Below are 27,862 nucleotides of genomic sequence, written 5' to 3'. Positions count from 1 at the left end.
CTGGTATTCTGAAGGGCAAAATTAGCTATATAAACCAAAATAATTTTTTGAACCAGGCTGTAAACATGTTTATTTCTGCTGTAAAGTTGGGCATTTTAACATGGGGAGTCTATGGGATTGACTCCCTTTTGCAGCCAGTCTCTAACGGCCAGTCGATGAATTACAGTTGAAGTCACTTCCTTGTTGGCTTCCCCAGAGAGAGCGGGAGGTTGCTGCTTGATTGGAACATGGGCTGGAATTGGGAAGCACTGATGTATCTTATTGAAGTAATGTTGTCTCTGGTATTCTGGTCTGTGAGCTTATATGCGTTCGGGGGCGTGGCTTTGGACAGCGATTGCAGGGAGGGTGGGACGTTTGCTTTCAGTGCTATCAGGCTAAAGTTAGCATTTTCCAAGATCTCCTACTGCACCTTTAATAACACAGCAGCAGGTTTATTTAGGCAGCTGTCTCTTTAAGACCTCACGCAATCTTACACATGAGTTTTGTTTTTCAGTTGTTTACATGAATACTTGCCAAGACTGGCATTTTGGCATAATTTTGTATGTATCTGGCCGTTTACACGCAATAAGGTTCAAAACACGACTCAAATCTGTAGTCGCACGCATTGGGCGTGAGCGATTACTGTATTGAGCTCTCTCGCGTCTTCTTGCTTTTAAATGGTTTAATTCGCTTGAGTGTTTAAATTGTTAAATTGATAAGGCTTAAAATCACTTGGAGTTCATATATTCCGTCAACTGAACTGTGGGGATTTACTGCGTTTTAAGTGTTATAAGGTAACGCTAATAAAGCCCACACTAAAATTCAAACCCTGTGATCGATGTAATGCTAAATTTATCCAAATCTGTTCTGATGAGGAAATCTACATCTTGGATAATCTTGGGGGGTTAAGGCATAAAAGCATCAAGAATAAAAGCATCAAGAACAAAAGCAACCAATACAATTCTTCAAAATGTCATTTTAAGTTTTGGAACAACATGAGGGTAAGTAAATAACGACTGAGTTTTTATTTTGGGTGAACTAACCCGAAAATAGCTGTGCCGGTGTGTGTTGTGTTGCGGAGCCCAAGGCTTTGTGAGGGTCCAGCTGGGGGGCCGTATGTTTGGTGGGTTTGGCCAGCTGTATGAAGACATCTTGAGCTCATGTGGGTCATTGGGGGATGTAGGGCTTCAAAATAAAGTGGCGGAGAGAAGCTGCACTTTCCCTCTCATGAATACTAATGCTGGGCCACTTGCTGGCACACCCTACATCACGGCTACAGCTAATCATACTCACTGTTAATCCAGTTTAGAAGGTGCTACAGTTGTGAGATTTAGTCTGATGCAAGCACATGAATTCATAATTAGGCCCAGTAATCTCAGTAATGCAATCGCACTGAGAAAATAGGAATATGATTGGCCGGCGTGTGCCTCAGGATAAGGCATCTGTAAAGAACACTGCTGGGGCAATATAACATATTGATATTTGTTGAGAGTGGCAGCACAATATTGCAAAATCTCATCATTTTGGTGGCTGGGTGATGGATGTCTATAGGTGCAAAATTGACTTTTCTGTTATGACCAGCACTACCCGGCAGTAATGGAAGAAAGATTGAGCCGATGCCACGAGGATCTTCAGGTGCTGGAGCCTTTAGAAATTAGATTTGCATATATTCTTACACACACACACACATTATATATATAGATATAGATATACTATTTATCCCAGGGTTCCCATAACTTTTGGCCAATTAAAGATGCATTTAGTAGTTCTTTGGCTAGTGTTTAAGTACTGAAAGCACAAAGGTGTTCGACGCTGCACTTCCATCTATCATCATGGACCAGCATTATAAGTTTTTATAGTTTTATGTAAATTACATTAAAACCTATGCTGGGTAGTAACCAGTTACATGTAATCTGGATTACGTAGTCAGATTCCAAAATTAAGTACTTGTAATTAGAGTAAATCTAATTTCAAAATACTCAGATTACTGTAAATTTTACTGATTACATGACTTCATGTTATTCACACAGTGGCAGTAAACTAATCATATTTTTTTATTCTCACTAATTCTTAACCTCTTGAGCAACTAGGCCATGTATGAAACAAATAATTATGCAAATTACTAAACACTGGTGAGGCATAGCTGTGAAACACTATTTCATGTTAATTAACGTTTGTTCATGTAAAACAAGATTTCCAAATGTTTCTGTTAGCCAAACTCCTTACAATTAATATTATTTGTTAAATTTTTCTAATATAATTATTCGATTTTTATCAACTTACAAACCCACTGCAGTTAGAATATTAAGCACAATTTGGGAAACCCTGGTGTAATGTACTGTTTAATGCATTTCATAATGTTGATATAAGAAGGAATATATTTTCTGCTTTTTTATATCTATGGTATGGTCTTTAAATGGTCAGTTTAAAACAAGTTAGATTAAAAAGTAATCTAAAAAAATAGTCAGAATACATGACCTAAAATGAGTAATTTAGTTACATTACTAACCAGTTTTATACAATTGACAGTTGACTACAATTTGTACATAATCTACCCAACACTGTAAATTAACGCTAGTTTTGGAGAGTGGTTTATACAAATCCCTTCCCTGTCCGACAAAAAAAAGCAACTTTGGCGTCACATCTCACTTTCTCCATAATCAAATTTTCCTTTGTGATTTTTTGGTCTTCCCGTCTTCTACAGAACTGCTCTTTCGATGGTTTACGCTAATAAAAGAACGATGTTGTTGCTTTTTCTTTTCTTTTTTGCTCTTCGCATTACTAAGCAACATTATGCTTCTAGCATGTCTTTAAGAAGCACAAGCCAATGAGTGCAAGGATTCTCTGAAACTATGTGGGTCACATGATTTCAATATGACACTATTCAGATGACTCTTGACAAAAACTATTTCTTAATGTGTAAAACTTAAATTAGTACTGAAATATTGAAAGCACCTGTCATTTCTATGACTTTATCATTCATTAATGCTGCATAAGCACTTTAAAATCAACGTTACAAAGCAATTTTAACCAAAGAAATATTCTGGATATGAAGGGAGGGGAAAAAAAACAATACTTTAACTGCACAAAAAAAGACAATTCTAAGAAATGTTCTGAATTCCCCCCCGGTCAAATTTTTATATGACCGCCATTTAAAATTTCTTGTCCAGTATAGTTCAAAATGAATTGTCCATTATTGAAGGCATTTTGTCAATTTTACATCAATTAAATAATAAAAATCAGATGAACAATTTAATTATAGAAAACTACGCAACATACACGCCAGAATAGAAAATGCGATGTTAAATTATCTACATCACTTGATCAATAAGCCCCACCCACAGATTAATACAATTTGCATACGGTTGACTTTGAAAATGAAAATGGTAAAATAAACTAAAATCAGCCTTTACATTTTAATTGGAGTTGTCTCTATTTTTGTGTGAACATTAATAAAAAGCTTCATTACAAAAAATGTATTTGCATTCTTTCGCATTCACCTTTTCAATTTAATATCGTAGTCTTGCCTCAAGATTGCAGTGAAGAACCGTATTTTATACCATATAAGAACAGAACCGTATTTTATTTTTCAATTTGACATGGATGACACATCGTCACAGTGGAAATGGGGGGGGGGAGAATTCATTTCCGATTTTGGCATATTTTGCGTGCACTTCTCTAATAAAATTGTTAATCTGGTTTTCATTTTCATAATTTAATTGATTTAAAACGAGCAGAAAACACCATCCGTAGTCTATAAGCTACAAGAACGCTACATTTATTTGTAGTTCCAAGCCTGGAAGCCCAATTCTTGTATTTCCACATTTTTCAATGGCTATAGGAAACCCTGTCCATATTTCTTCCCCCAGACAAGACACACCCATGCTTCAAAATAGTACATAGAGTTTATTTTGTTCTCTCAACAGTGGAGTTGTTAAAATATGTTGTCATTCTTGATGAAGTGCAACAGTAGAAGGCAAACAGGATTTTTTACATGCTAGATAGTCACTCACACACAACCATGATTTGACTTGGCAACAAATCCAAATAAAACCATACTTGCACTTGACCTGAAAGCGGGCGCTAGCAATACACAGGATTGCCCAAGCAGTAAAAACACGTTCCTTTAAGAAACAGGGAGAGAACGCTAAAACCAAATGCTAGGTTTCTCCTTTCCCCAATTCAAGTAGTTTTGTTTTTCTACAACAAATTCAAGTTCAATCTCAGAAATAAAAGGAAGAGTCCAGATAAAGAAGAACAATCGCACTCCTGGGTCCTGGAGTGAGGGATGGAGACAGGGAACAGGGAAGCCATCGGTGTTATCCAAGGTGACTTGCATCAGCAGTGAATGACGTAGGAGCTGCCTCACTGACGTGGTCCTGCGTAGCGACCCTCACTGGGTCCTGTGCCTCGACCGGCTCCAAAACTGGGTTTCTGAGCCATGCCTCCGCGGGTGGGCGGTCCCCTTGACCCGCCTACCCTGTCACGTGGTCCCCCCGGGCCTCTGGGGCGGATGTCCCGCCTGTCACCTTCACGGGCCGAGCGGGTCTTCTTCTCCTCTACGTTAAGCCGAACGTCTCCTCGCAGTTTAATGGGCTACGGCATAAAGAAAAGGTCATTCTGATGATCGCGCATTAGTCAAAACATCCTGTACCGCACAACATCTGAAAGCCACACGTACCCGATTGCTGAGGATCTTCTGCACAGGCTCAGCGTCATCAAACACCACGAATCCAAAGTTAGGCAGCTTTCCACCGCTGTTGATTCTCAGCTCAAGGACAGTACCGTACTCTGCGAGAGAGATGAGCAGGCAAGTCAATGCAGGAGGAGCTGATCTACATTTTAAATCAGTTCAAGTCGAAAATTAATGCTTGCATCACTTACGTTCAAAGAACTCCTTGAGCTCGTTCTTATCCACGTCGTGAGGTACATTTCCAACAAAGAGTTGGTGGCTGTCGGGATACCGGACTGTTCGCCGCACCTCTGGTTCCCCGCTCTCACCCTCCCGCACTGCTAACCAGAGATAAACCATTAGATAAATGACACTGCCATCTGCATATGATGCATATCCTTTCAGGTTGCTAGTGGACCAGCCATGATGTGTGCTCTTAATTTAACTTGCAATTTTGTGCGAGATGCTATTTATATGCAGACACGAGGTTCATTACAATGCTCAGGTCGCCTTAAGCGGTTTTGCCAGAGCCAGTAAGATTTTGATAGATTGCAAAACCAGCTAATAGCCGAACGTCTCCTCGCAGTTTAATGGGCTACGGCATAAAGAAAAGGTCATTCTGATGATCGCGCATTAGTCAAAACATCCTGTACCGCACAACATCTGAAAGCCACACGTACCCGATTGCTGAGGATCTTCTGCACAGGCTCAGCGTCATCAAACACCACGAATCCAAAGTTAGGCAGCTTTCCACCGCTGTTGATTCTCAGCTCAAGGACAGTACCGTACTCTGCGAGAGAGATGAGCAGGCAAGTCAATGCAGGAGGAGCTGATCTACATTTTAAATCAGTTCAAGTCGAAAATTAATGCTTGCATCACTTACGTTCAAAGAACTCCTTGAGCTCGTTCTTATCCACGTCGTGAGGTACATTTCCAACAAAGAGTTGGTGGCTGTCGGGATACCGGACTGTTCGCCGCACCTCTGGTTCCCCGCTCTCACCCTCCCGCACTGCTAACCAGAGATAAAACATTAGATAAATGACACTGCCATCTGCATATGATGCATATCCTTTCAGGTTGCTAGTGGACCAGCCATGATGTGTGCTCTTAATTTAACTTGCAATTTTGTGCGAGATGCTATTTATATGCAGACACGAGGTTCATTACAATGCTCAGGTCGCCTTAAGCAGTTTTGCCAGAGCCAGTAAGATTTTGATAGATTGCAAAACCAGCTAACCAAGTCTTTTGTAAACTTACACCAAATACACAAAATGTTCTTTTTAGCAACATCAAAAAAAAGCGACCCCTTTAAAAACATTCATGTGCACCAATACTAGATTGATTACACTTTTGCACACCTCCTGGCCTTGCTGTTCTGTTGGCTGGAGAGGGTCCTGGTCTTTGGTCACGTGGTCTCTGGTCTCTCTGGGGTCTCTGTGCTGTGGTCTGTGTTTCTGCCTTCACCTCCACACGCAGCTATGGATCACAAAAACATCTAATCACCTAGTGCAATAAAACAGAGATTCCATGCAAAATTTAAAAAAATAAAACCCCACACAATTATAATAATCTACAACCTGCTATAGTTGTAGTATTAATTTTTTTTTTTTTAAAGTTATAAGCGTTTCAGAAAGGCAGGGCATAGAGGAGAAACAATGTACAGTATGTGGAAAATAATGTGTTTTTTTTACCTTAAACCGCATAAACATTTCATTACACCAAATACACAAAATGTTCTTTTTAGCAACATCAAAAAAAGGCGACCCCTTTAAAAACGCATCAAAACATTCATGTGCACCAATACTAGATTGATTACACTTTTGCACACCTCCTGGCCTTGCTGTTCTGTTGGCTGGAGAGGGTCCTGGTCTTTGGTCACGTGGTCTCTGGTCTCTCTGGGGTCTCTGGGCTGTGGTCTGTGTTTCTGCCTTCACCTCCACACGCAGCTATGGATCACAAAAACATCTAATCACCTAGTGCAATAAAACAGAGATTCCATGCAAAATTTAAAAAAATAAAACCCCACACAATTATAATAATCTACAACCTGCTATAGTTGTAGTATAAATTTTTTTTTTTTTTAAAGTTATCTACGGCCAGTATAAAATGTAACCGCATTAATTGGTTTACAGAAAAGCAATATAGCCTAAAGGTATGTAGTAGAAATTTGGGATCAGAGCCCATCGATTGAAAGACTTATACCCGCAGCAGGGTTAATTTCATACAGTTTGTTCAGACACTGATCCCATTGATTTTGCCATTTGTTGATGACTTAAGATATTGCAGACCGGAAGGTCATAGGAGTTGTGTAAGTGAAATAAAATAAAATCCAAACGATATAAAAAAAACTCACAATATTATGTTAAACAAGAGGTTTTAAATTGACTGAATTAAGTTATTAATAGATCTTAAAATTGTCATCTCTTTGCATTAAAAGCAGAGCAGTCCATAAGGATACCGAATATAATAAACGAAAAAGCAACTAATAGCCAGGATAACCCTAAAACAAAATTCCTTGAGTGAACAGGTTGGTTGTGAACGTCTACCTGCGCAGATGGGACTCGGACAACATGTGGAGGGACTCCTGTGGCGGGGACCACTCCTCCTGGTGGGAGATTCTTGCTAGTGACTGAAGCCCAAGATGACGGCTGAAACAAAAAAGCATTTGACTTCACAGGTGAGCTCACTCATCCAGTTTGTGATGGCTGCACATTTTCACAAATACAGGTCTATTGACACGAGAGAGACCCAACAGACAGTGATGAATGAGGGTGGTCTTACCCGGTTGTCCTCTGGCATGGCGGGTGCCGTGTCAGCAGGTGTGGGTGAAGAGGGAGATCTCTGGATCTTTTCCTCCATGTGAACCTCAGGCTCGCTGACAGGCTCCGGTTTCAGCTGCACAGCTGCTGGCTCAGGCTCCACCTCTGCTTCTAGCTCAGGCTGAGGCTCTGGGCTTACAGACACCTCTTCTTGCGGCACCTCGGGCTCCACGCTGTAAATGCACAAACTTGTATGAAATTTGCAAACAGTCACCCCTGTTTCTTGAGGGAATCATATCGAATAGATTTTGATTTCTAACAGACACCAGACAAAGTTGGTTACAGAAGAGTTGATGTATGGTTAGTTTTGACCTACAACACACCTGCATAGTTTGCATCCTGCCTTACTCAAATGACTACCAACAACTAGATTAAATGAGCTGCAAAAACGAATGCTAGTTACCAAGGTGGCTGTTCATAGTACCCAGCAGACTCCTCCTGGACCACTTCAGGCGAGTGCACCCGCTCCAGCTCCTCCACATCCTCCTCAGACTCTGTGAACAACAGGAGATAAATTAAGTCATCTGCTCACAGCAAGAGCAATTTGGAGACATTACTCTGAAGATCTCTGAAATACACCAATAATATCAGCTGCTCACCCTCAGGAGGTTCTGAGTCCGAGTCCCCAAACACTTCATCCTGGTACCGGAAGATATCGTTGTGTACGTAGAACTTGTTTGCAACTGATCCCTAAAAGATTACAGCAATGTAAAAAATAATGAATAACAGAACATTATCTGAAAGGAAATATTTTTTGTTGGCATAAATGTTGCCAAATGTGCCTCAGAAATTACTGCAATAGGCCCTTTCGCACCGCTTTATTTCCAGAACTAAATGTACGGTACTAAAGTACTGGGACGATTTCGTGCGAACCATTTTCCAGTACCATTTAAAGGGTTTGCATTCGCACCGACAGTGTGTACTAGAAAGTGACGTAAGCCGGTCGACAGCGACGTCATTTGTGCGCGGCGTTCAACAACGTTAACAACAGGAGGATGGAGGACGCTGTGATCAGAGCTGTGTGTTTGTTGTGTCTCGCGGGCTTCACAATAATAAACATGTAAAGTCGACGTATACGTAAAGCGATTGAAAGAACGGAAAGGAGGACTAAGAATCTCCAACGACAACTGGCAGTGCTACATTTGCTACAAGTGCCTGCACTTCAGCGTCCGTCCATCTATCGCTGTTCTCCATACTTGCAAAATAAGTTGACAATGTTTACAGTATGCTGACATGGCGTTTTAAATCATGGCGGGGGAGGGGGTTTTCGTACACGTTTGGCCAATCAATGTCTACTTGCGTCACGATTAGTACTGTGCTGGTTAGACCCTGCTCCGTAGTAGGAGCTAATTTGGTTCTCGAAAAAGGCAGTCCGGTACTAAAATCGCTCCCAGTTCCGGCGGTGCGAACACGCCGAAAAGTGGGTAGTTCCACAATTAGTTCTGGTACTATGAAAAGGTTCCTGCGGTGCGAAAGGCCCTATTTTATGAGCTACGTCTTGCACTAATCAAATATCGAAGATCAGAACAAGCTGATGCTTCCATAACACACAAACCCTTTTTTACTCCACTCAGGATCAATATCTAGCCAAAGATTTCCACAAGAAGTCACAATTGATCCCATTTACTTTATCACAAATTACTGGTCTGGTGGTGAACAAATCATCAGTGTTAAACGAAAGAAACCATCTGACTTCGCAATCTTAAGATAAAATCTATTTTTTTTCCCCCTCTCTGGCATTCCTTCAGCTGCCGTTAGTTTGACTTCCTTAACCAAGTCTAGAGCTATAGGCGATGAAGGCATGCCTAGATTTTTTTATTTTTCTCATTCACTGTTCAATTTCTCTCTGAAATACAGCACTATACTTAAGTTGACTGCGACTTTAAAATTCTTTGATGACTGAGTATTGTTTCCATTAAAACAAAATGCCTATCAACTCATATTGACTTTTTCCACTTTGCAGGTCTTTGAATTCAGGCTTTGCTCAAATGCAACCACGCATTTAAAATGATTTACGCCTGCATTGGCATATGTTCAGAGACAAGTTTAATTCACCCGAGGTCATGTTGACATTTTAAACTGATAACATTTATGACAAAATGTTCATACCTCAGGTGCCAGAACAAATGTCTGCATGAACTTCCTCATGGGCTGCATGTTATTGGACAGCTCCCCCAACACTTGCACCACCACTCCCTCGTTCAGGGTGGCGTGAGCATCGACATGCCTGATCTTAGTGTGACAATCACGGAAGCTCAGCGCCATCACCTTCTTATGGATTTCCTGTTCAGAAAGAAAAATATTACATTGAGCTACTGAACCAAATCATAAACGGCATTAAGAATTCACAACACTTGTATTAAAACTCACAGACTGCCCATAGACCGCTTCAGCTGTACAGTATTTGAAAAATAATGTGTTTTTTGAACATTAAAGCATGTCAACATATTCTGTTACACCAAATACACAAAATAATGATCTTTAAAAAAGCATCATATGACCCCTTTAAAATACATAAAAAATACTCAGAGCAAGGCCGTTTTAAGACCATTAACGTTTGCATTGTGAATGTGATCATTTATGGGATATTAATTTATTACAGCTAAACATTTGCCTCTTTCTTGTTATTAAAATATTAGATAGTAATAATAAAAATAATAAATTTCAAAAGCGTTCTAATTACTGCAATTTGAAAATCATTTCATTTTAAGAATAGCACTATATAGCCTGTTTATGCATCATGGTAATACTTGTTTTACAGATTTTAAATTATGCTGATTAACCCATTTAAGACCACCGCAGTTCATAGTTGTCATTTTCCTTTTGTAAGTATTTTTCTAGATGTTATCTATGTTTTATTTCTCAATGACATGCAAGCAAACAACCAAATAAAGGATTTCAAGAAAGGGAAAAAAAGGGTATTCACTTCCTTCCTGTCACATGAAGCTGTCAAGTTCCTACCCCTACTTCCAGGAAGCATGGCGAAGGCAAACCCTCCCAAAGAAATGTTATTTTCATGTGACTAATAAGTATTTTTTGTTGACATATATATAGTATCTACATAAACATGAAGGTCTCTAGAATCATCCAAACAAAACAAATCTTACAGGAGATCTATAGTTTTTTGTATACTTAATCAAAAGTCCAAGCGGCAACTATAGTTGACTTGTAAATACATATCATGGGGAAACTGGGTATACTGTGTCAATAGGTTAATAAATCAAGGTTATTGGTCTTGTTTAGTGCTTTTTGCTTTCATAATATCCCACCTAAAACAAAACTTAACCCTTTAACTGACATCTCTACTGTACAGTAGACCTTCATTTGATGGGAATAAATCTGTGAAAAGGAGGAGATGAGAAAGCAATCTTTCCACAGCTCTACTACACTTCTGTGTCTGCTTTTGCCAGTTTTCAAGTGACAGCAGCAGTTTACAAACTTCCGTCAGTCACACAAAAGGAAGAATGGAAAGATAATGCATGGGATTAATTGCCTTAGATGATCTTTTTCTCCCTTTTATGACATTATGTCTTGTAAGGGGCAAAATATAGAGGCCTTTTTATACAGTTTGGAATGCGTTTCATTCTAATTGGTCAAGGACCCTAATTATTTTTATGACTAGTAGATTCCATTATAATGTTTAAATTCAGACGTTTGCGGAAGTAATGTGTTTACATTTTTATTATTATATGAAATCACCTACACTCTAAAAAAAGCTGGGTTAAATACAACCCAATGCTGGGTAAAATAGGGACAAACCCAGCAATTGGGTTAAATGTTTAACCCAGCCTTCCTGGTAGTAACCCAACCGCTGGGTCAAAACAACCCAATTACTGGGTTTATCCCTATTTTACCCAGCACTGGGTTGTATTTAACCCAGCATTTCTTAAAGTGTACTACAGTCAGCCAATGAATACTAGGGGCCTAAAAAAAGGTGTACTTTTCTTTCAGGTATACAGATGTAATATTTTCTTCATTCTATTTATTTTCATTTACATAACACACCCCTAAGAATGAAAATACCTGCATGTTCAATAATAAGTAAATAAATAAACAAACAATCATGAGGGTAGCCTACACATGATCATTATTTAAATAAGCATACATTTAAAAAAGAATATCATAAATTTCATGAATATCAAGGACTTTTGTCAGGCTTAATCCATTTGACCTAATCAATATGTGCCTATTCATAAAATATGTGATATTTTACATATGTACATAAAGTATAGTATAAAAATATGTTTATGTAAATTTATAAAACTACTCCTTGTAGGCTAGATTCTTTCTTCTGTTGAGCACAAAAGAAGATATTTTGCAGAATGTTGGTAAACAAACAGTTAAATGCGTCATTTTCTTTCAGGTATACCTTTTTTATTATATAGATGTAATATTTTCTTCGTTATATTTATTTTATATTTATTTATTTTCATTGAACTTTCTGATACACAATACCCACTTATTGGGCAACTTAATGGCTGCACTTTGTTCTGCACTGTGTTCCACCGCTTTAAGACAAGTTGTGTTTTCATATTCAAGAGATTATAAGCTAGATGCAACTTTTTTGGGGGGTTTGCATCGAACTTTAATGCATGATAAATTTGTTTATGAATAAATATTGATCTGTTGAAAGCAGTTATTTTCAGTTAGATGCCAAAAGTTCTCCTCCTATTCAAATTTGACATTGAAGTGGTGCATACAACATATCTGCCCACCGGCAACTATAGCTGCCGCACATTCAAATACGATTTTCAAGAAAAGAAAAAAACCTGGGGAAAATAAATGCAGAACATGTTCACATATGACACTATTAACATGACTATATGCATGAAACCATTCAGAAAATTTGGGCACACATGGGTTAACAAATATGCTATATGCATTTTATCTTACTATGTCACAATACAACGATATTGCTTCACTGAAGCATAGTAGAAAATAGGTAGCGTAGTCTAGTAGAGTAAAATGAATGTCTGGACAGGTTTTTTTATACAGTAATGACATTGGGTTAATTAATTTCCTGAAAATAACGTAGCCCAACGTTTCTTAATATCTTAATAGCCCTATACACATATACATCATTTTCATTTAGAAAAATATTGTTTATATATCTATTTTATTTTATTATTTTTTGTTTATTTTACTTTATTTTATTTGCTTTATTTTTTTATTAACTTATTTATGTTTTATTTTTATTTAGAGTTGCTAGTATTCATTACTAGGCTTCTTGAGATTGACTCTTTTTTGGTTGACAGATGACATTGTGGAGAAAATTTGAATTTTTTTTTTTTATAAATTATGATTAGTAAATATGAATATCTTGAAATAATACACTGTCCATTAGGGGGCGACACGCTTCCCATAGATGCAACAATTTGCGGTTGAAAACGATACAGATCATTTGTTTGCAGGAATATCTACTAACAATCCATTAAATCTACTATTAAACTATTAAATCCCACCAGATTATGAAAAAAAAGGCTTTTTGCAAACTAAATAAAATGAATAATTTTTTTATAATTTGTTCAACATGTTCTGTGGTATATTCACCAATGTTTGAGTGCTTCCTGTCACTCAATATGCATCAGTTCTGTCTGATATAAAAAAAATTGTATCAAATATTTATTATAAACATCGAGAAATCCAAGTGGAAAAATATTTTAATAAATATCTGATGTGTTTTTAAAAAGTATACGCACGCAGCTGTGAAATCTTATTTTATATTTTTTAAAGAAAACACTTGCTTCTGTCAGTAGTATTTCTTTAAAAAGCATGCTTATATTTCAAGTGTATAATATATATTTTATGTAGTAGGCCTATCAGTCTGAGAACAGGTTGTTTTAGGAGTAGTGAGCAAAGTCCAATATTAAAGAGGGCACAGGGCAAAAAGGCCATAAAATAAGACAGGAAAAGACCTGATATTTAAAATGAACATCAAAAATACGTTCTTCTGCTTTTTGTTTTTCTGATATCTAACATTCAGTATATATATACATACATACAGTGTATATATACTGTATATATAAAACCTTTTATTCCAGGTCTATGGTGGTTTTCTGTATTTAAATCTGTACTTACAGGCGAGTGATGTTGAGTGTGTAGCTATAATATCAAACGTTCTTTGGATGAAAACACCCAAATCAACTCTAAAACATGAAGAAATCACTCTCAATAATATCTGACACTGCTAGTGAGTGATAACGTATGTCATCATTTTGATCAAATGAAGAGAAAATCAGCTGAAATACTAGTTGATTTATGTCTAGTGATTGCTGTTGGGGTTTTAGGGCGTGTGTTAGTAATGTTCCATGTTTTGTGATCTGTTTTCAGGGTTAAGAAGCAGTGGAGAAGAGTGTTTTTCCCCTCCCTGGTGCAGAAGTGGGCTGGACTGCAGCACAGTGTTCTGGCTGGAGCTCTGCCATTGTTTGAGATTCCTGACGCGAGTGTCTGGCTGGAAGGGTAAGCCTGGTGACTGGGTAAATCCTGCTCTCTTTAGCTTTGCTTTCCCATGACCGTCTATTCCCACTGAGACCATACACTATTTTTCCCCACTGCTACATTCAATACAGCACATGCAACATACTTAAAAGTTCAATCTGCTTTAGTTTGAACTATATAGTAGAGCCTGAATTAGTAGCCTTTTAGAAATATGAACATAGCATATGAATAAATAGCATGAAACATTACAGCACACAAAAACAAACATTAAAACTATTAGAATTGTCCTGCTTTTAGGATGTGGAATAATCTAAAATGCTTAAGAAAATATTCTTATGCGAAATTATTAATAATTATTACAAATCTATGAATACATGCTTGTTACAGGACCGGTTCAGTTTGATTTCTTGACATTTTTAGCATTTACTGTAACTGTTCAGTTCAACCAGCATTGCGCAGTTAAACACTGAGCTAGCCACACTGGCTCGTAGATTTAAAAATAATCCTTTAAATACAGGATCCTAAAATATATTTTTTCAATGCAAAGGCAAGAACCTTCCACCCTCGAGGAAACTACTAACATATGTGCTCCAGATGTGTAGCCCGATTGACCATGCAGCATTGTTTTCTGTTTATGTAGTCATATTCATATTTACTTCAATGCTAAAATTATCCTGGGTGCCTGAATAAAACAAATGATCTGCAAACATCATGCTTAACAATGTTTTTCATTTTGCCCATAGCAAACATTAAAGTATAAATGGGTTATGCAATTATATACCTGGGGGAACAGATCAAGATAAATGGAGAAATGCATGCAAAGATTGAGTTTGGAGATTTCAGTAGCTTTTATTCATGTAAAGAGATTCATAGTGCTCACATTGTGGCAAATACTGCAAATGTATGTGAACATGTTAGAGGGAGGGAAAAAAAATCAATCTCATCCTGCGAGATTCTGTCCTCTTGAATTCAAATAATATTTCCTTTTATTATTCAACTTTTCAAACGCTCAACATTTGGCCCTGATTTCTGACAGGAAACAATATGCAAATAAAAACATCACCCTGCAGATATCCAGGGCTCAAATTAAAAGACGTTATCAGATTTAATAAAGACATCAAAACCACCCCCAAAGAGTGCAACAAACAAAACTAAAAGTTTATAAAGCAAGCAGAAAGAACATTTATTTGGAAACTTTATTTTGTTTTTGTACATTTCCACCATCAAAATTCCAAACTGACAATTCAAGCCCTGATTCTGAGTGTAAAAGACATTTGTGGATCCATTTCCAAAACAAAAAAAGTGTTGCAACGTACACAGTTCATCATATTAACTCTCTCTTTAATACAGCCTGTCCAACAGCTGCTTGGCCAACTTAAAACGGTAGTGTTCAGTCACTCATTTCGATAGTTACTGTGTGCATTGTGCACTTTTTTTTAAACATTATGAATGTTTAGTGGTATATGCAGGTTGTTAGAAATCGCAATTAGCACCTTTACATTGATTTTAACTTAAGGATTAGCACCTCGCCCCAATAGTAACTAGGAAGCGTCAATAGTAGACATGCTTAGATGACAAGGTCCTTGTCGATGTCCTCTGAAAGCAGAAAATAGCTCAAGTTAGCAAATAAAATGAACCGAACATAACCAAAATATGAACGGCATGGTCAAAAACTCACGCTCTTTGATTCCAAAGCAGTTGGCCCACTCCTCGAGAGCAATGTACTTGTCTTGGTCAGCATCGCAGTACTCAAAGAAGCTGGTGGTGCAGTGCTCCATTGGGATGAGAGGAGCGCGCAGAGGAGCCAGCTCAGTGTGGGACAGGAAGCTGATATAACACAAAACACATGCACATTTAAATCAATAACCTTTTTTTTAACTGCCTCTGGTACTATAACACTTAACTGAACCATCAAGGCAATTCCTAAACAGATTTTTCAGAAATATGTTAGCTGTGAAAATGAGTTAAACATACCCATCAACAGGGTGCTGGTCAAGCTGACCAAACTGCCAGTGAACGGGGAAGATGTACATGTTGTAGTTCTTTTCGAAGTCCAGGGCCAGAAGGTCCAGAGAATGATCACCAGCCTGCAGCCTCTTCTCATTCTCGTAAATCTTCTTTATCTACAAACACAGCATGAAGTTTGCAGGCAATTCAGAAGTTTTGCCATCTGGATTTGACTATATTGTTCAATTATACATGCAGTCTTTTTCTTTTTTCTTCCCTAAGATAAGGCTGCTACTGAACTTGTCTTCAGTTCAAATTTTGTTTGCATTGTCATGGAACAATGGAAAGTTCTGGAGGCTAAAAAAAAAAGTATTTTGCAACCCAAGCTCATTGGGAAAACGTGCCTGTGGCGGCATTTCTGCAAAATGATATTATGTTGCTTCTTGCATGTTTTGCAATACTTTTAAAGAGAAATGTCCAGTGAGTGCCTGGATGAACATAAATCTGGCAAAGTTTTATTGCGTTGGTTATTGTAAACATCGCAGCAGTTCAGAAACAAAATGTCTGGCGACTTAATGCTGAAGGTTAATGTGCTATCATGTTAGAAAATAACAAACCACCTACACAAGACCGATAAAGTTTAAAATGCATTAACTAAGGCAACCTTGCTATTTTAGTTTTTTTTTTAATCGTGATTTCACAGGACTGTACCGGGTGAGCTACTGAGCAAGTTTACTATGTTAGACAAGCCATACATATGGATCTGGTTATGTGATGAAAACGTCAAAATGTATTAGTTTACAAATAATAATAATTATAATCTGCACCTGTGATTTTAATTTGTGTAAAAAGATTCATATTTTGGCATTTGTACTGACTCTAGTGTTCATCTCAGCTGAATTGTGTGTATAAGTACTGTATGCTTTTAGAGTTTTGCGAAAATGTAGGTAGATGCACATTTTTCCAATTAACCTACCCTAGTGAAAAATAAATATACTAAAATGTGTTTGAAATACTTTTATTTTGTGCTAAGTATACTACAAATACATTTAAATATTTATGTGCTTAATAAAAATACCCTGCAACTGTACCTTTGGTATACTTCAAGTCTGTTCAAGTAGAACAATTGTGTGCTTAATGCACTTTGCTGAAGTCCAACTAAAGATATACTGAAGTATATTTATTGTGCTAACGTGGAACTATTGCAAGTATACTTTATAAAGTAGACTTTAAATATCTTGCATTTAAAGACTGATATACAGATATCATACGATCCTTATTAATAGTGATTTTAAAACACATTTTCGGTATAATATTAGGAAATGTGCATTGTGCAGTAAAGAAATACTACAAATAAAGTCTAATTATAGTTTTATATCAGTAAGTTTTAAGTGATATATTTTAATGGCTTTGAAGTATTCTTAGCATGAAATAAATGTATTTTAAATCAACTATAGCATCGTTTTTTTTCTACTATGGTATGCTGGCATTTTTAGAGTTTTTTCAGACTATAAAGAGCAAAAAGTTAAACTGACCCTGAGTTTCTGTTTCTCGGTGATCAGGTTATTGTCTTCATCGCGCTCGAATAGGGTCACCAGCACGTTCTTCAGCCAGTCCCTCATGCGCAGGGGAAACTCGTTCAGCTCGTTGTCCAAGCAGGGGGCGATGTCTTAAGGAAAAAATCTAATATTAAATCAATCGATTTGAAATAAATAATAAACACAAACAGCATGCCTATGGCACATATCGTAGCATTATACTCTAAAAGGGACCAAATTACAGCCCTCTGGCTAATATTAGTGTCATAGCTGTTAGGATCTAATTCGTTTATGCCAGAAACACATTTTCTGAGTCTCTGACTGAGACACCCTGCTTAGCGATGAGACTACACCACAGTGGGAGCTCCATTTGAGCCCTTCAGTCCCGACTCATCTCATCAGGCATGCAGCGGCAGTGGATGAAGAAGATTTAGGGGGATTGGGTCTGCTTTATGGAGCAGCACTGGCAAGCTCAGACTCGTCCTGTGCTCAGTGTTTGAAGGGGCAACAGGGAAGCCTCAAAGCTACAAGCCATCAATCACTCCAAAGCACTCAATTCCACTTACATTCACGGCTGAGTTTGTGAGTGGTCTAGATTTTACTTTCAAAGTCTGCCTTGTTTTACTTCACTGTTACGTGCTCACATTTGCAGGGTCCGATGTAGTCCAGGTGCAGCTTGTGGCCCTTCTTGGTGCCCTCCAGGGTGCATTTGGTGGCAAAGAAGTGGCAGGAGGACTCGTAGGTCTTGTTGTCAGTGCCACAGACCTGTGAAATAAAAGCCATTAATATGAGCAGCCATAAATGCCACAGTTGTCAACTTGACAGGTTTGATTTCCCTACGGTATCATGCTAATGTTTGCTGACATTATTTGCCCAATGCATAAAACAACATTTAAATCAATCTGCTCAAATGGTGCGCATAGGCATTGCTGTCACCACACACACGAGACAGATGTGAAAAGAAGGAAATGACTAAAGACACGCACATGCTCGAAATCTCCAACTGGGGCGAAGCAGGTCAGAGGGTCCTGGCACACACACATGGGCTGGTTGCTGTCGTCAACCTCGCACACTTTGCCTTTCTTGCAGTGATGGTTTAGGCAGGGGTCTATAAGTAAAAAGCATTAAAGACAAAAATGTCCTTCACCAATGGATTTACATTTCTTTCCCCTTCCTAGATGTTTTGTGGTGGGCATGTGACTGGAAGACTGGCACTGGAATCAACTTAGTCCTGTGTAACCATAGTCTGTCTGAACACATAATTACAGCTGTCTACTTTTGACTTATTTGCAGCCTGTTATTACCCATAGTCTCGTGTACTTCTACAATGTAATCTACACACGTTATCACAACTTCACTTGTGCACAGGGACAGAAGACATGATGCAAACAGCAGATAAATCTCTGGAGAGGAAATAAATCTGTTACTTTGGAGTATGAAACACAGCCTCAAAACAATGGCAAATTGTTGGAGGTGTGGAAAAGACATTAAACTCACTCTCAGCAATAACATCCTCCACGACTTCAATGGCCTCATCAAACTCTCCGGTCTCCACCTGGACTGGGTTGGCTCCCACTTCCAGCTCCTGAATTATGAGACAGAAAAGTATTATGGGTATGGCTTGCCCAACCAAGACCAATTTTAAACACCGCTTTCCTCTTTTATGTGAGGAAAATATGTACAAGTTAAACTTTAAATGGATCAAATGGGAGCGCATGACCAATATTACTGCACAGACACAACAAGAGTTTTGCTTTTGTGTCTGACACAACTGGCATCTGTGTGCACATGTGGGGAAGCAGTGAATTGTAATTAGTCCCTTTCAGATATATTTTCAAACTTTATGGATTTCAGTCCCCTGGGGGAATGTAACAGGAAGCTGAACATGCGCATATGTAAACACATCTGGTGCCATAATGGGGGCGAGTTGTCTATTTTTGGCCAATGACTGGCTTGACAAGTCTTAAAATACATTTTTAAAGATTTAAATATTAATTTAATAAAACATACCTCTTCAACAACTGGCTCCTCTTCGGTCTGTAAAATGAAAGTTATATGGACTTTAGTTTTAACATTATAGATGATATTAAAATGCTCTTTGGTTTTGATACAAAGCTTGTTTTACCCCCCAACCACACACACACACACACACACACCTTTCTTCATGCAATTTTATTATACTATTCTTAATTTTAAAATGAGTAATTAAAAAATATAGAAAAATCTCAAATGAAATTCATATACAATTACTATGCATTTTTAAAATAAAAAATTATAATTTTTTTTTTCCTTTTAAGATTTACTTACTGGAGCAGCCAGAGTCTTGCCAGCGAGGCAGAACAGGAAGAAGATCCAAACCCTCATCTTGAATTTAAGCCTAAGCAAAAATAAAAACTCACATCATCCTCTATATCTACAACACCAAAAACCTGAAGTATTCTGAAGGATTTACACTGCAACACATTATCGTGTTAGTTTTATGCATGTAATATGTGCTTTCCTGAAGTATGAGAATTGTAGACATCAGAATATGCATGCTATTCAGTTCTCTATGTTCTTTATATGTGGCTTGAGATCAATAGCAAATCAGTTCAAGACCTCAGGCGCTGAACCACACGCGTTCGGGCCACCGATCTGCTCTGTATGCTCTACGACGGATAACTAACCTACAGAAGTCAGTCTCTCCAGACACAGAAGCTGATTGAGATAAGAGCTCAGACTGTCTTTGTTCTGCTAGCTCGACTGCTTTCCTCTTGCTCAAAGAGCGCCTGGAAGACCGACTGATGTGATATGTTCTCCTTGAGAAACGACACTCTCCTGCGGGGAGATAGGGGCTGTTTGTCTGAAAGCACTCATTCTCTTGTCCATTTTCTCTGTACCAGAGATCCCTCTTCCTCTGTATCAATATAGATATATTTTGTTTATGGCTGGAAAGTTCAAAGCAGCCATAGGTAGACCATCACTGGATGATTCTTACTGCACTCGAGATCAAAGCCAGACACTATTGTTTTTCTATAAAAACACAAATGCCTTAATGAAACTGGCTGCGAAACAAAAGACACCCTGCCTTTTTTTAATATGAAAGGCACTTTTCTTAATGTTATGTGATTGAGAGGCTAATGTTGCATAAAAACTGTTATGACTGTGTTTGGTTATGAAAGTTATTGGTTATGAGGGAGCATCCATCAGCCAAGTTCTTGTTTCGAGTATGATGAATATGAATCACGACATATTTGGTGTTTGACTTTGAATGCGATTAAAATCAAAGCTAATTCCCACCCCTCAAGCTGTGGTGGGCCGTTTGTGCACGAGTAGATAATGAGTGGGATTACTGCATATTATCTGTGCATTCATAATTGGCCGAGTTGTAGAATTCTTAGGGGAGTTAATGGTCTTCTTGAAACCACTGACCTGAATATAATTTGCCCAGCAACTGCTGAGAATCTCCATGGCTTATTGCTCAAGGTTGAGCAATTCCTTGTTTCTTCAAGAAAAACCCATGAAGTAATTTAAAGTTGGTATTAATTGTAAATTCAGTCCATTTTCTAAATGCATCTTGATTTCATTGTGAAAGATTTATCCATGTTTATTTATTTCTTATCTTTTTTTTTAATTGTGAGGTTGTCATTTTTAATCAAAATATCATAACTTGATCTTCCGTTGATATGACTCTTCTCTGGTGGTGTATATTGGACTTCTCAAGTCATTGTGTCCACTTGAATCCTGTCCATTTCTTACAATCAAACTCAAGTTTGCATTCAGATCTGCCTCCATACAATCAACAACCGATGGATAGAACCCCATCTTACATTTTTTCGTTTCTGATTATGTTTCACTCAGATATACGTAACAATTCGGAAGAAAAGATCTGATGCTACTTTGACAGAAATGAGTTGGATGCACATTTCGGCTCTGATTGACCTCATTTAGATGGTTGTGTTGTCAAATTTGGTTTTAGGTTTCAAATAACCTTGAAATACATCATGGAAATCCATAAATCCTCCATTAGATTTGTTGGTCATTTCGCTGAAGAGCTCTTGTTGTTGAGTGCATGACGCATGATCTCTTGTAATCAGCACATGAAAACTGTGCAAGCAGGTGTGTGAACCCTTCAGTAGCCCTTCAATGTTTTCTTTGGCAAAGGAACAGAAAAGACGCCCCACATCTCCAGACTTAAACGTGGAAAACTACAGAGACTCTGTCACCTTCGTCAAATGCTGACGTCTTAAAACGTGGCAGACAAAGTATCTTTTCGCTTTCCGTCAACAAAAACGTCCTATTTTAACAGGCCGAGGCTGTGTGAGTCATAGGACGAAGGAAATTACCTGACATCATGTCCCGTAATTAATTTGGAGGTGCGCTCTGTTCTTTTCAGGAGACATCTTGGCACATCTATGCAAGTCATTTTTTTGGCTGAAGTATAAGTCCATTACTCTGGTGGAGTCACTTTAGAGCAAAACAACCTATTTTATTTGGAAGGTCGCATTCCAAATCAAACATGCACGAGCTGAAGGAAAGTCAGCAGTATAAAGGATGCCTTCTCAACCCAGTATTTAATTTAGAGTTTAGTTAGGTAAGCAGGTTGTGGGGCGTAAACCGGGAGGAAAACAGCAGCTCAGTACTCTGTGTTTTTTCCCAAAGAGTCATTTTCCAGAAGCTCTGCAGACGGAGTTCTCTCCAGAGCGACAAAACAGGTGGTTCAATCTCTAGATAAGCAAATGAGCTGCAAAACTGTATCCACAACATTTGACTTGCTGCCAATGTATCTCTTGCCAATTTAAATACTACACAATTAGGGTTGGGTACCGAAACCCGGTGCCAATATGTAACCGGTATGTACTAGTACCGAATCAGAACGCAGATTTCGGTGCCACCAATGTTTCAGCGATCGATTGAAATATTTGTTCTCTGGTTCTCCGAAACGGACGTAAGGAACACAGGTGTAGTGCCGAAATTTGCACCCTGCCAGATTATGCACCCCCTTGTATTGGTAGGTTTAGGAGTAGGTGTGGGGAAGGGGTTAGGAGTAGGGGTGGGGTTGGGATTAGGGAATCAGGTAGCGACTTCAACTAGGGGGTGCAGAATTCGGCACCGCACGTGAAAAATAATTTCCCGACTGTTTAGAAAATTTACAAACGCAAGTCGGAAAGCTCTAATAATACAAATCCAGCACATCTTTGTAGTAACGCGAGTGCCCATGTTGTTTTCAAATTCCGATTTAAAAGCGCAAGAGCATCCGAGGAGCGTGTGAATGCAGCAATTACACTTGCTCTGATAGCAGCAGGTAGATACCGTTCTATACTGTAAAAAGCATATGGTAAAAAGACTATGTCGATTAGCAATGGATTATAAATATACGTAATTATGATGAAAATACCAAAAATGAATAACGCAGATAAATAATACATTGTCGCAGTCGAGTGTTTATTGTCTTTGTTTTATCATTCAAAATGTTTATATCTTCTGTTTACGCAGTTACAGCGATAGCAATGCCTTTGTCCATATTAGGGATTTCCTGAGTCCTTTCCTTCTGTGATACTCATGTGGAGTTTCTGCGCTAGGGCGTCCTCTGGCGTCCAGTATGAATGTAACAGACATTAAATGTGTTTATAGTGCTCAATAATGGCCAATCCATCCTTTTTTTTTTTTTTTAAGTATCGGTTCAGGCACCGTTTAGGCACAAACATACCTTCGCTGTGCTTCTTCTAATATCGTCTCAGGTATAGCCTTAGCATATTAAACACAAACAGAATAGCATCATCAGTGCCCAGTGCTGGGATAGAGAGTTTGGCATGGTGGGCATGCTTGATTTATGGAGCAGGAAGCCACTTGGCATGAGCAACAAACCTCTGCATGAGCCACCTGTCCATTACGGCACAATTACTTGCGTGCATCTGTGCAGCGTTTAGCACTAAGCAGAAAAACAGACTCCTTAGTGAAAGCTCCCTTGAAACAAACAGTGAACCTGTTAGAAATGCAGTCACATCTGAGTTAACGGGACAAAAGTGGGGTTTCGAACTAATTTGCATTGACAAATCAACAAATCAAATTTTTTTTTACTCCCGAGGTTTTGTTTCACAGGAAATGAAAACTCATCTCTCTGGGACCCGATCTCGTTTTTTTGTAGTAACGAGGAATCGCTATTACAAAGCTAAACCTTGTGCCGAAAAACGAGGTGGGAGGGAAGAGGAAATTTCATCCTCTGCTGAAAAGGAGTACAGGGACCTCTGAGGAAGACAAAAGACAGTCAAAAGAGAGTGACTGAGCAAAAAAAGATCTATGTAACTCGAGTTAACAATCACCTGACCTTTTTAAGTCGCCCGCCCCCCCCCCCCCCCCCCCCCCCCCCCGCCGCTGTTGGTAAATTAAACCACTCTGTTATTACTCTCCTTTATCCAGTGCAAAGAGCAGAACAACTGTCTGTGAGAAAGGAAATGAATTTCACCCTATAAATATAAGCGTATCACCTTGAAAAGACCTTATCTGTGGCCGAGAAAATATGACTTATTCATTTATATTCCTATCTGATCCTCAAGGTGAGCGCGAGTCACGAACCGCCGAGTTCGAAATGGGGTTAAAACCAGATCCACATTCTTAACCTGATTTGTTGCTCTTTTCAGTTTCTGCAACTTCACTTTTTAGATTAGTTTTTTTCGATTCACTAATCCGCATGCGCTGGAAATACAAGCCTGATTTGTGCGGTTTACGATCCCCTTGCACACAGAATTGATTAAAAACACATTTAACCTTTTCTATCTCACCCAAACGTTTCAAAATGTTTATTTCTGCCATTTGTCTCTTTGTTTGCCGCACCAGGGGAAAATGTTATCCATGCTGTACCACACATTTCTCATTAGATCTTGTAAGATATCGTATACCATATGCAGCTGGTATGGTAAATTTAACATAAAATGTTGCAATAAAGTTCAAATAAATAAAACATGATGCAAAGGATTTTCAAACTTTTCATCTAAACTATCTTTATATAACAATACGGCCCTTCCGGCAGCTGTAGCCAGACAGTTTGTCTTCACACGATTCTTGTTTGACATCTGCCTCGGTTCGACATGCTCTCAAACAGCTGGTGAAAAATCGCCATGGAAACACGCATTCCTTTTGATGGGAGTAAGTGTAAGGGGAGGGGCCTATGGGGCAGACTCTCTCTCCCCTCCCCCTCCATCCCTGACTCTGTGTTCACCCCTCCTGCTGCATATGTGGCACACAATACCTCAACATTGTGCTGCTCTGAGCCCTAGACTACACGGTTTAGCTTCAAACTTTGAATAAGAACATTAGCTTGGTAAACAATCTGTTTGCATTCGTTTCACAAAAATGTCATCACTAATAAATGCACAACACGTGAAGTTCATATAAAACGACAGACACCTGTTTCCAGTGGAAGTTTCAGAGTGAGATCAGTGCTTTCAGTAAATCTCTGCTTTCATTACATGCACATAGGAACGTGAGCTTTAAAACCTTAGAATCTTCTTAACATGCAAATAGGATAAAAACAAAAACCAAGCTGCTCTACTAGTAAGAATTGTTTTGGCGATGGTTTTAAAAGTATTAGTAAATCAACACTTGACCGTGAGAGTTTATTCGTTTTTATATTCATGATGAACGCTCTTACCTTCTGTCCGTCTAACAGAGAAGCCAGAGGAGAAGTCAGCTGGTGAAAGGGTCTGAAACTATCTAACAGCAACACAAGTTCACACAGAAGACATTTGCTGTGGGCAGGTCCGGTCAACCCCCTTCCCTTCACTCGGTTAGGGTGGGACGTCCCACAGTTAACTCTGTGTATCCAACTCACGTGGACCTTTATGTATACTCTCCAGCACAAACTTTGAACTAAGTTCATGTTTGAACTTTACTGTAGACATGTGACCATTAACTTTATCATCTCGGTGTTAGACATTACTTTGTTTAATAGTTTAGGAAAGCTAACTGCTCTGTATCATAACGCTTTATTGCTAAAAAAGACTAAAAACAATAGTTTTAAGAAACTTAACTGCTTCCAACTGGAGCGAACATAGAACAGCCTAACAGGCCAGATCATAATTTGTGCCTAGTCTGCAAAAGCTCTCCCTTCCAGCTACGTATTATTGAATTAAGCTTCATGTCAGATCATGCAGGTCAGAAAGAAAGACTGAATTACAAAGAAAACTGGTTTGGGTTTGTCTGCTTGGATGTATCTTTTACTCTTTTGTTAATATTAAAAAAATCCCCCAAAAGTAGACTAAAGTTTAAAACAAGCACCAATTAGGCAAAATTAATTTAAAGCTATTGATATAAATTTCCTTACAGTATAAAATAAAACATGTTAAATAAATAAATACCTTTTAAAAAGCCATAATAAAGGCCTATATGAAACTCTACTTGTTTTATGTAAGGGAAAGATTCAATTTATTGATCTTTTTATAAATCTGTTGCTACTTTGACGCAATATTTGATACAAAATTCCTTTGTGTTATTATACGCTATTATATTTGTGCTTTTTTTCATCTTTGTTTCATCAAAGAGAAAGCAAAAGGACCTGGACTAGAAACATCTCTGGTCTTCAGTCAACTGAGTAAGCGATTTACTGATTCAGTCCTAACTCATATATGATCCTAAAGAGCATTTATGATCCGATAATGGTGCACATATAATCTATAGTGGCTGACTGCAAATGTAGCATGTATTTCAGATGAGCAGCACTTTTTTTTTCTTTTTTGGACAGAGAGTGTCAAATGGTTGAATCCGCTAAAAAAAATCAAGTCTGAAATTCCAGGGGCCCATCCCACTGTACTGTCTCTTAGTTTTGTGTGTCCTGACCAGCAGACTAAACTAATCAAGCCTACCGTTTCATTCCATCCATGAGACATCTGCCTAAATTCACAGTCACAGAGGTTCACTCTGCTATAGATTGCTAATGTCTGTACTTTCTGAGCGTACAGAGCAGTAAGGAGAGAAACATCTGGATGAGACAACGCTGGAAAAAAATAGTTTCTCTGCAACGTGGCATTTTCCATTCTGGCCTCTGCAGACACTGAAAGCAGGGCCACGGAGGAGGTGTAATTATTCTATGCACTGCAGACGTGGCGCTGTCTGTGGGATCTGAGAAGATCACAGAGGGTCACAGACTCCCTGAAATTTATAACAGAAATTGAAACACATTTCAATTTCAAACACTAAAATCTATTACAAAGAATATAAAATAAAGGAAGAAATAGAATGCATAAAAAGAAGAAAAAAAACCTATGTGTGTATAAATACAGTATAAAGTAAAATTATAGTAAAATTATAAAATGTTTTTGAAAACATTTCTGATATTTTTCTTATTTTTTTAGTATTATCATTAAAAAAGATTAGAAATGTTGCAATTTTTTTTACAGTTTTACTCTTGAAGTAATAATGTGTGTTTGGAAAATGTCAAAATATTGCATCACAAATGCTGGCTCTTGATTTATTTTGAAAGAAGCCCTCTTTGGTTGGTTTACAGGAAACACCTCTCATGGGGCCTGACTGAAAATAGCTGGATTCTGAATTACACACCAGACGGTGGGATTTCAACCACCATTTCCTCAATAAAGTTCCACAGGCTCTTCAAAGATTCACATCCTTTAAGGAACAAGGTGGCTTTTCATGCTAGTTCCTGTTTAGACTTTATATAAACTGAATCAGCAAGTAATATCAACACTGGACAGGAATATATCATCACACATTAGTTTACTGTGCATCTACACAGAAGGATGTGTGCATAAATCATATGCTTTATAGAGCAGGTTCAGGTGGCTTTTATTTAATGCTGAAATATAATTAAAACGGTTAGAGTCCAGCATACAGTATTATGTAACTTATAACATCAGTAAGTAAAGCAATACATTTTCATCCTCAAAAAAAGTTGTGATGGCAATACAATGACAGAATGTGTTTGGCAAGAGAAACCTCTCTTTGTCATTATGTCAGCTGAAAGAAGCCCACACAAATTGAATGTGGCTTTTCACAGTGAACCATCTCATTGTCTCAAGAGCTGCTCTGTTATTTGGAAATGGACCCCTTCATCTTTGCCAGTGTGACTGCTGTGTAAACTACTTCCACAAAACACACACACACACACACACACACACACACTATTTAGGAAATCCAGGTGCATATTATTATAGATACTGCAAACACTGAACCCAGATTCAGTCTAGATCTAGTTAAAACTTTTGTGCCCTCTACACAAAACTACTCACAACTGCAAGATATGTGAATATGTCTGTCTGCCTGCAAACAACACTTTGGCACGGTATTGTATGTATATTTAAATAAGGGCATGTACAGCAATCATGCTATTATCGCCAAAATAAACCCTGGCAATGGCAAGCCTTTTTGAATTGTAATCATTCCCATGATATGAATCTTTGATATCAACAATTCAAATTTCACTATACACTCTAGAAATGTTGGGTCAAATATGGACTAACCCAACTGTTGGGTTAAAT

General features: G+C 38.2%; 3 protein-coding genes across 3 annotated transcripts; all 3 read right to left on the bottom strand.

The window, feature by feature from the left end:
• Window positions 1-3,872: 3,872 nt before the first annotated feature.
• Window positions 3,873-5,026, bottom strand: LOC107598320 (ras GTPase-activating protein-binding protein 1-like). The gene is made up of 3 exons (XM_016289618.1): window positions 4,864-5,026; window positions 4,661-4,770; window positions 3,873-4,575 (listed from the first exon to the last, which is right to left on the bottom strand). The coding sequence occupies exons 1-3, from the start codon at window positions 5,009-5,011 to the stop codon at window positions 4,345-4,347; spliced, it is 489 nt and encodes a 162-aa protein (XP_016145104.1). The 5' UTR covers window positions 5,012-5,026; the 3' UTR covers window positions 3,873-4,344.
• A 136-nt stretch (window positions 5,027-5,162) lies between these two features.
• On the bottom strand, window positions 5,163-10,450 carry LOC107598349 (ras GTPase-activating protein-binding protein 1-like). The gene is made up of 11 exons (XM_016289658.1): window positions 10,438-10,450; window positions 9,841-9,863; window positions 9,580-9,753; window positions 8,070-8,160; window positions 7,874-7,964; window positions 7,433-7,643; window positions 7,198-7,299; window positions 6,480-6,597; window positions 5,535-5,660; window positions 5,332-5,441; window positions 5,163-5,246 (listed from the first exon to the last, which is right to left on the bottom strand). The coding sequence occupies exons 1-11, from the start codon at window positions 10,448-10,450 to the stop codon at window positions 5,163-5,165; spliced, it is 1,143 nt and encodes a 380-aa protein (XP_016145144.1).
• Window positions 10,451-14,732: 4,282 nt separating this feature from the next.
• On the bottom strand, window positions 14,733-25,121 carry LOC107598319 (SPARC-like). Its single transcript, XM_016289616.1, has 10 exons — window positions 25,024-25,121; window positions 19,701-19,770; window positions 19,404-19,430; window positions 18,891-18,978; window positions 18,380-18,501; window positions 18,038-18,158; window positions 17,391-17,524; window positions 15,883-16,031; window positions 15,587-15,735; window positions 14,733-15,504 (listed from the first exon to the last, which is right to left on the bottom strand). The coding sequence occupies exons 2-10, from the start codon at window positions 19,755-19,757 to the stop codon at window positions 15,476-15,478; spliced, it is 876 nt and encodes a 291-aa protein (XP_016145102.1). The 5' UTR covers window positions 19,758-19,770; window positions 25,024-25,121; the 3' UTR covers window positions 14,733-15,475.
• Between the last annotated feature and the right edge of the window lie 2,741 nt (window positions 25,122-27,862).

This window comes from Sinocyclocheilus grahami, unplaced genomic scaffold (genome assembly GCF_001515645.1).
Source record: "Sinocyclocheilus grahami isolate Dianchi unplaced genomic scaffold, SAMN03320097.WGS_v1.1 scaffold250.1, whole genome shotgun sequence".
Lineage (NCBI taxonomy): Eukaryota > Metazoa > Chordata > Actinopteri > Cypriniformes > Cyprinidae > Sinocyclocheilus > Sinocyclocheilus grahami.
This window is presented reverse-complemented; position numbering and strand designations above follow the sequence as displayed.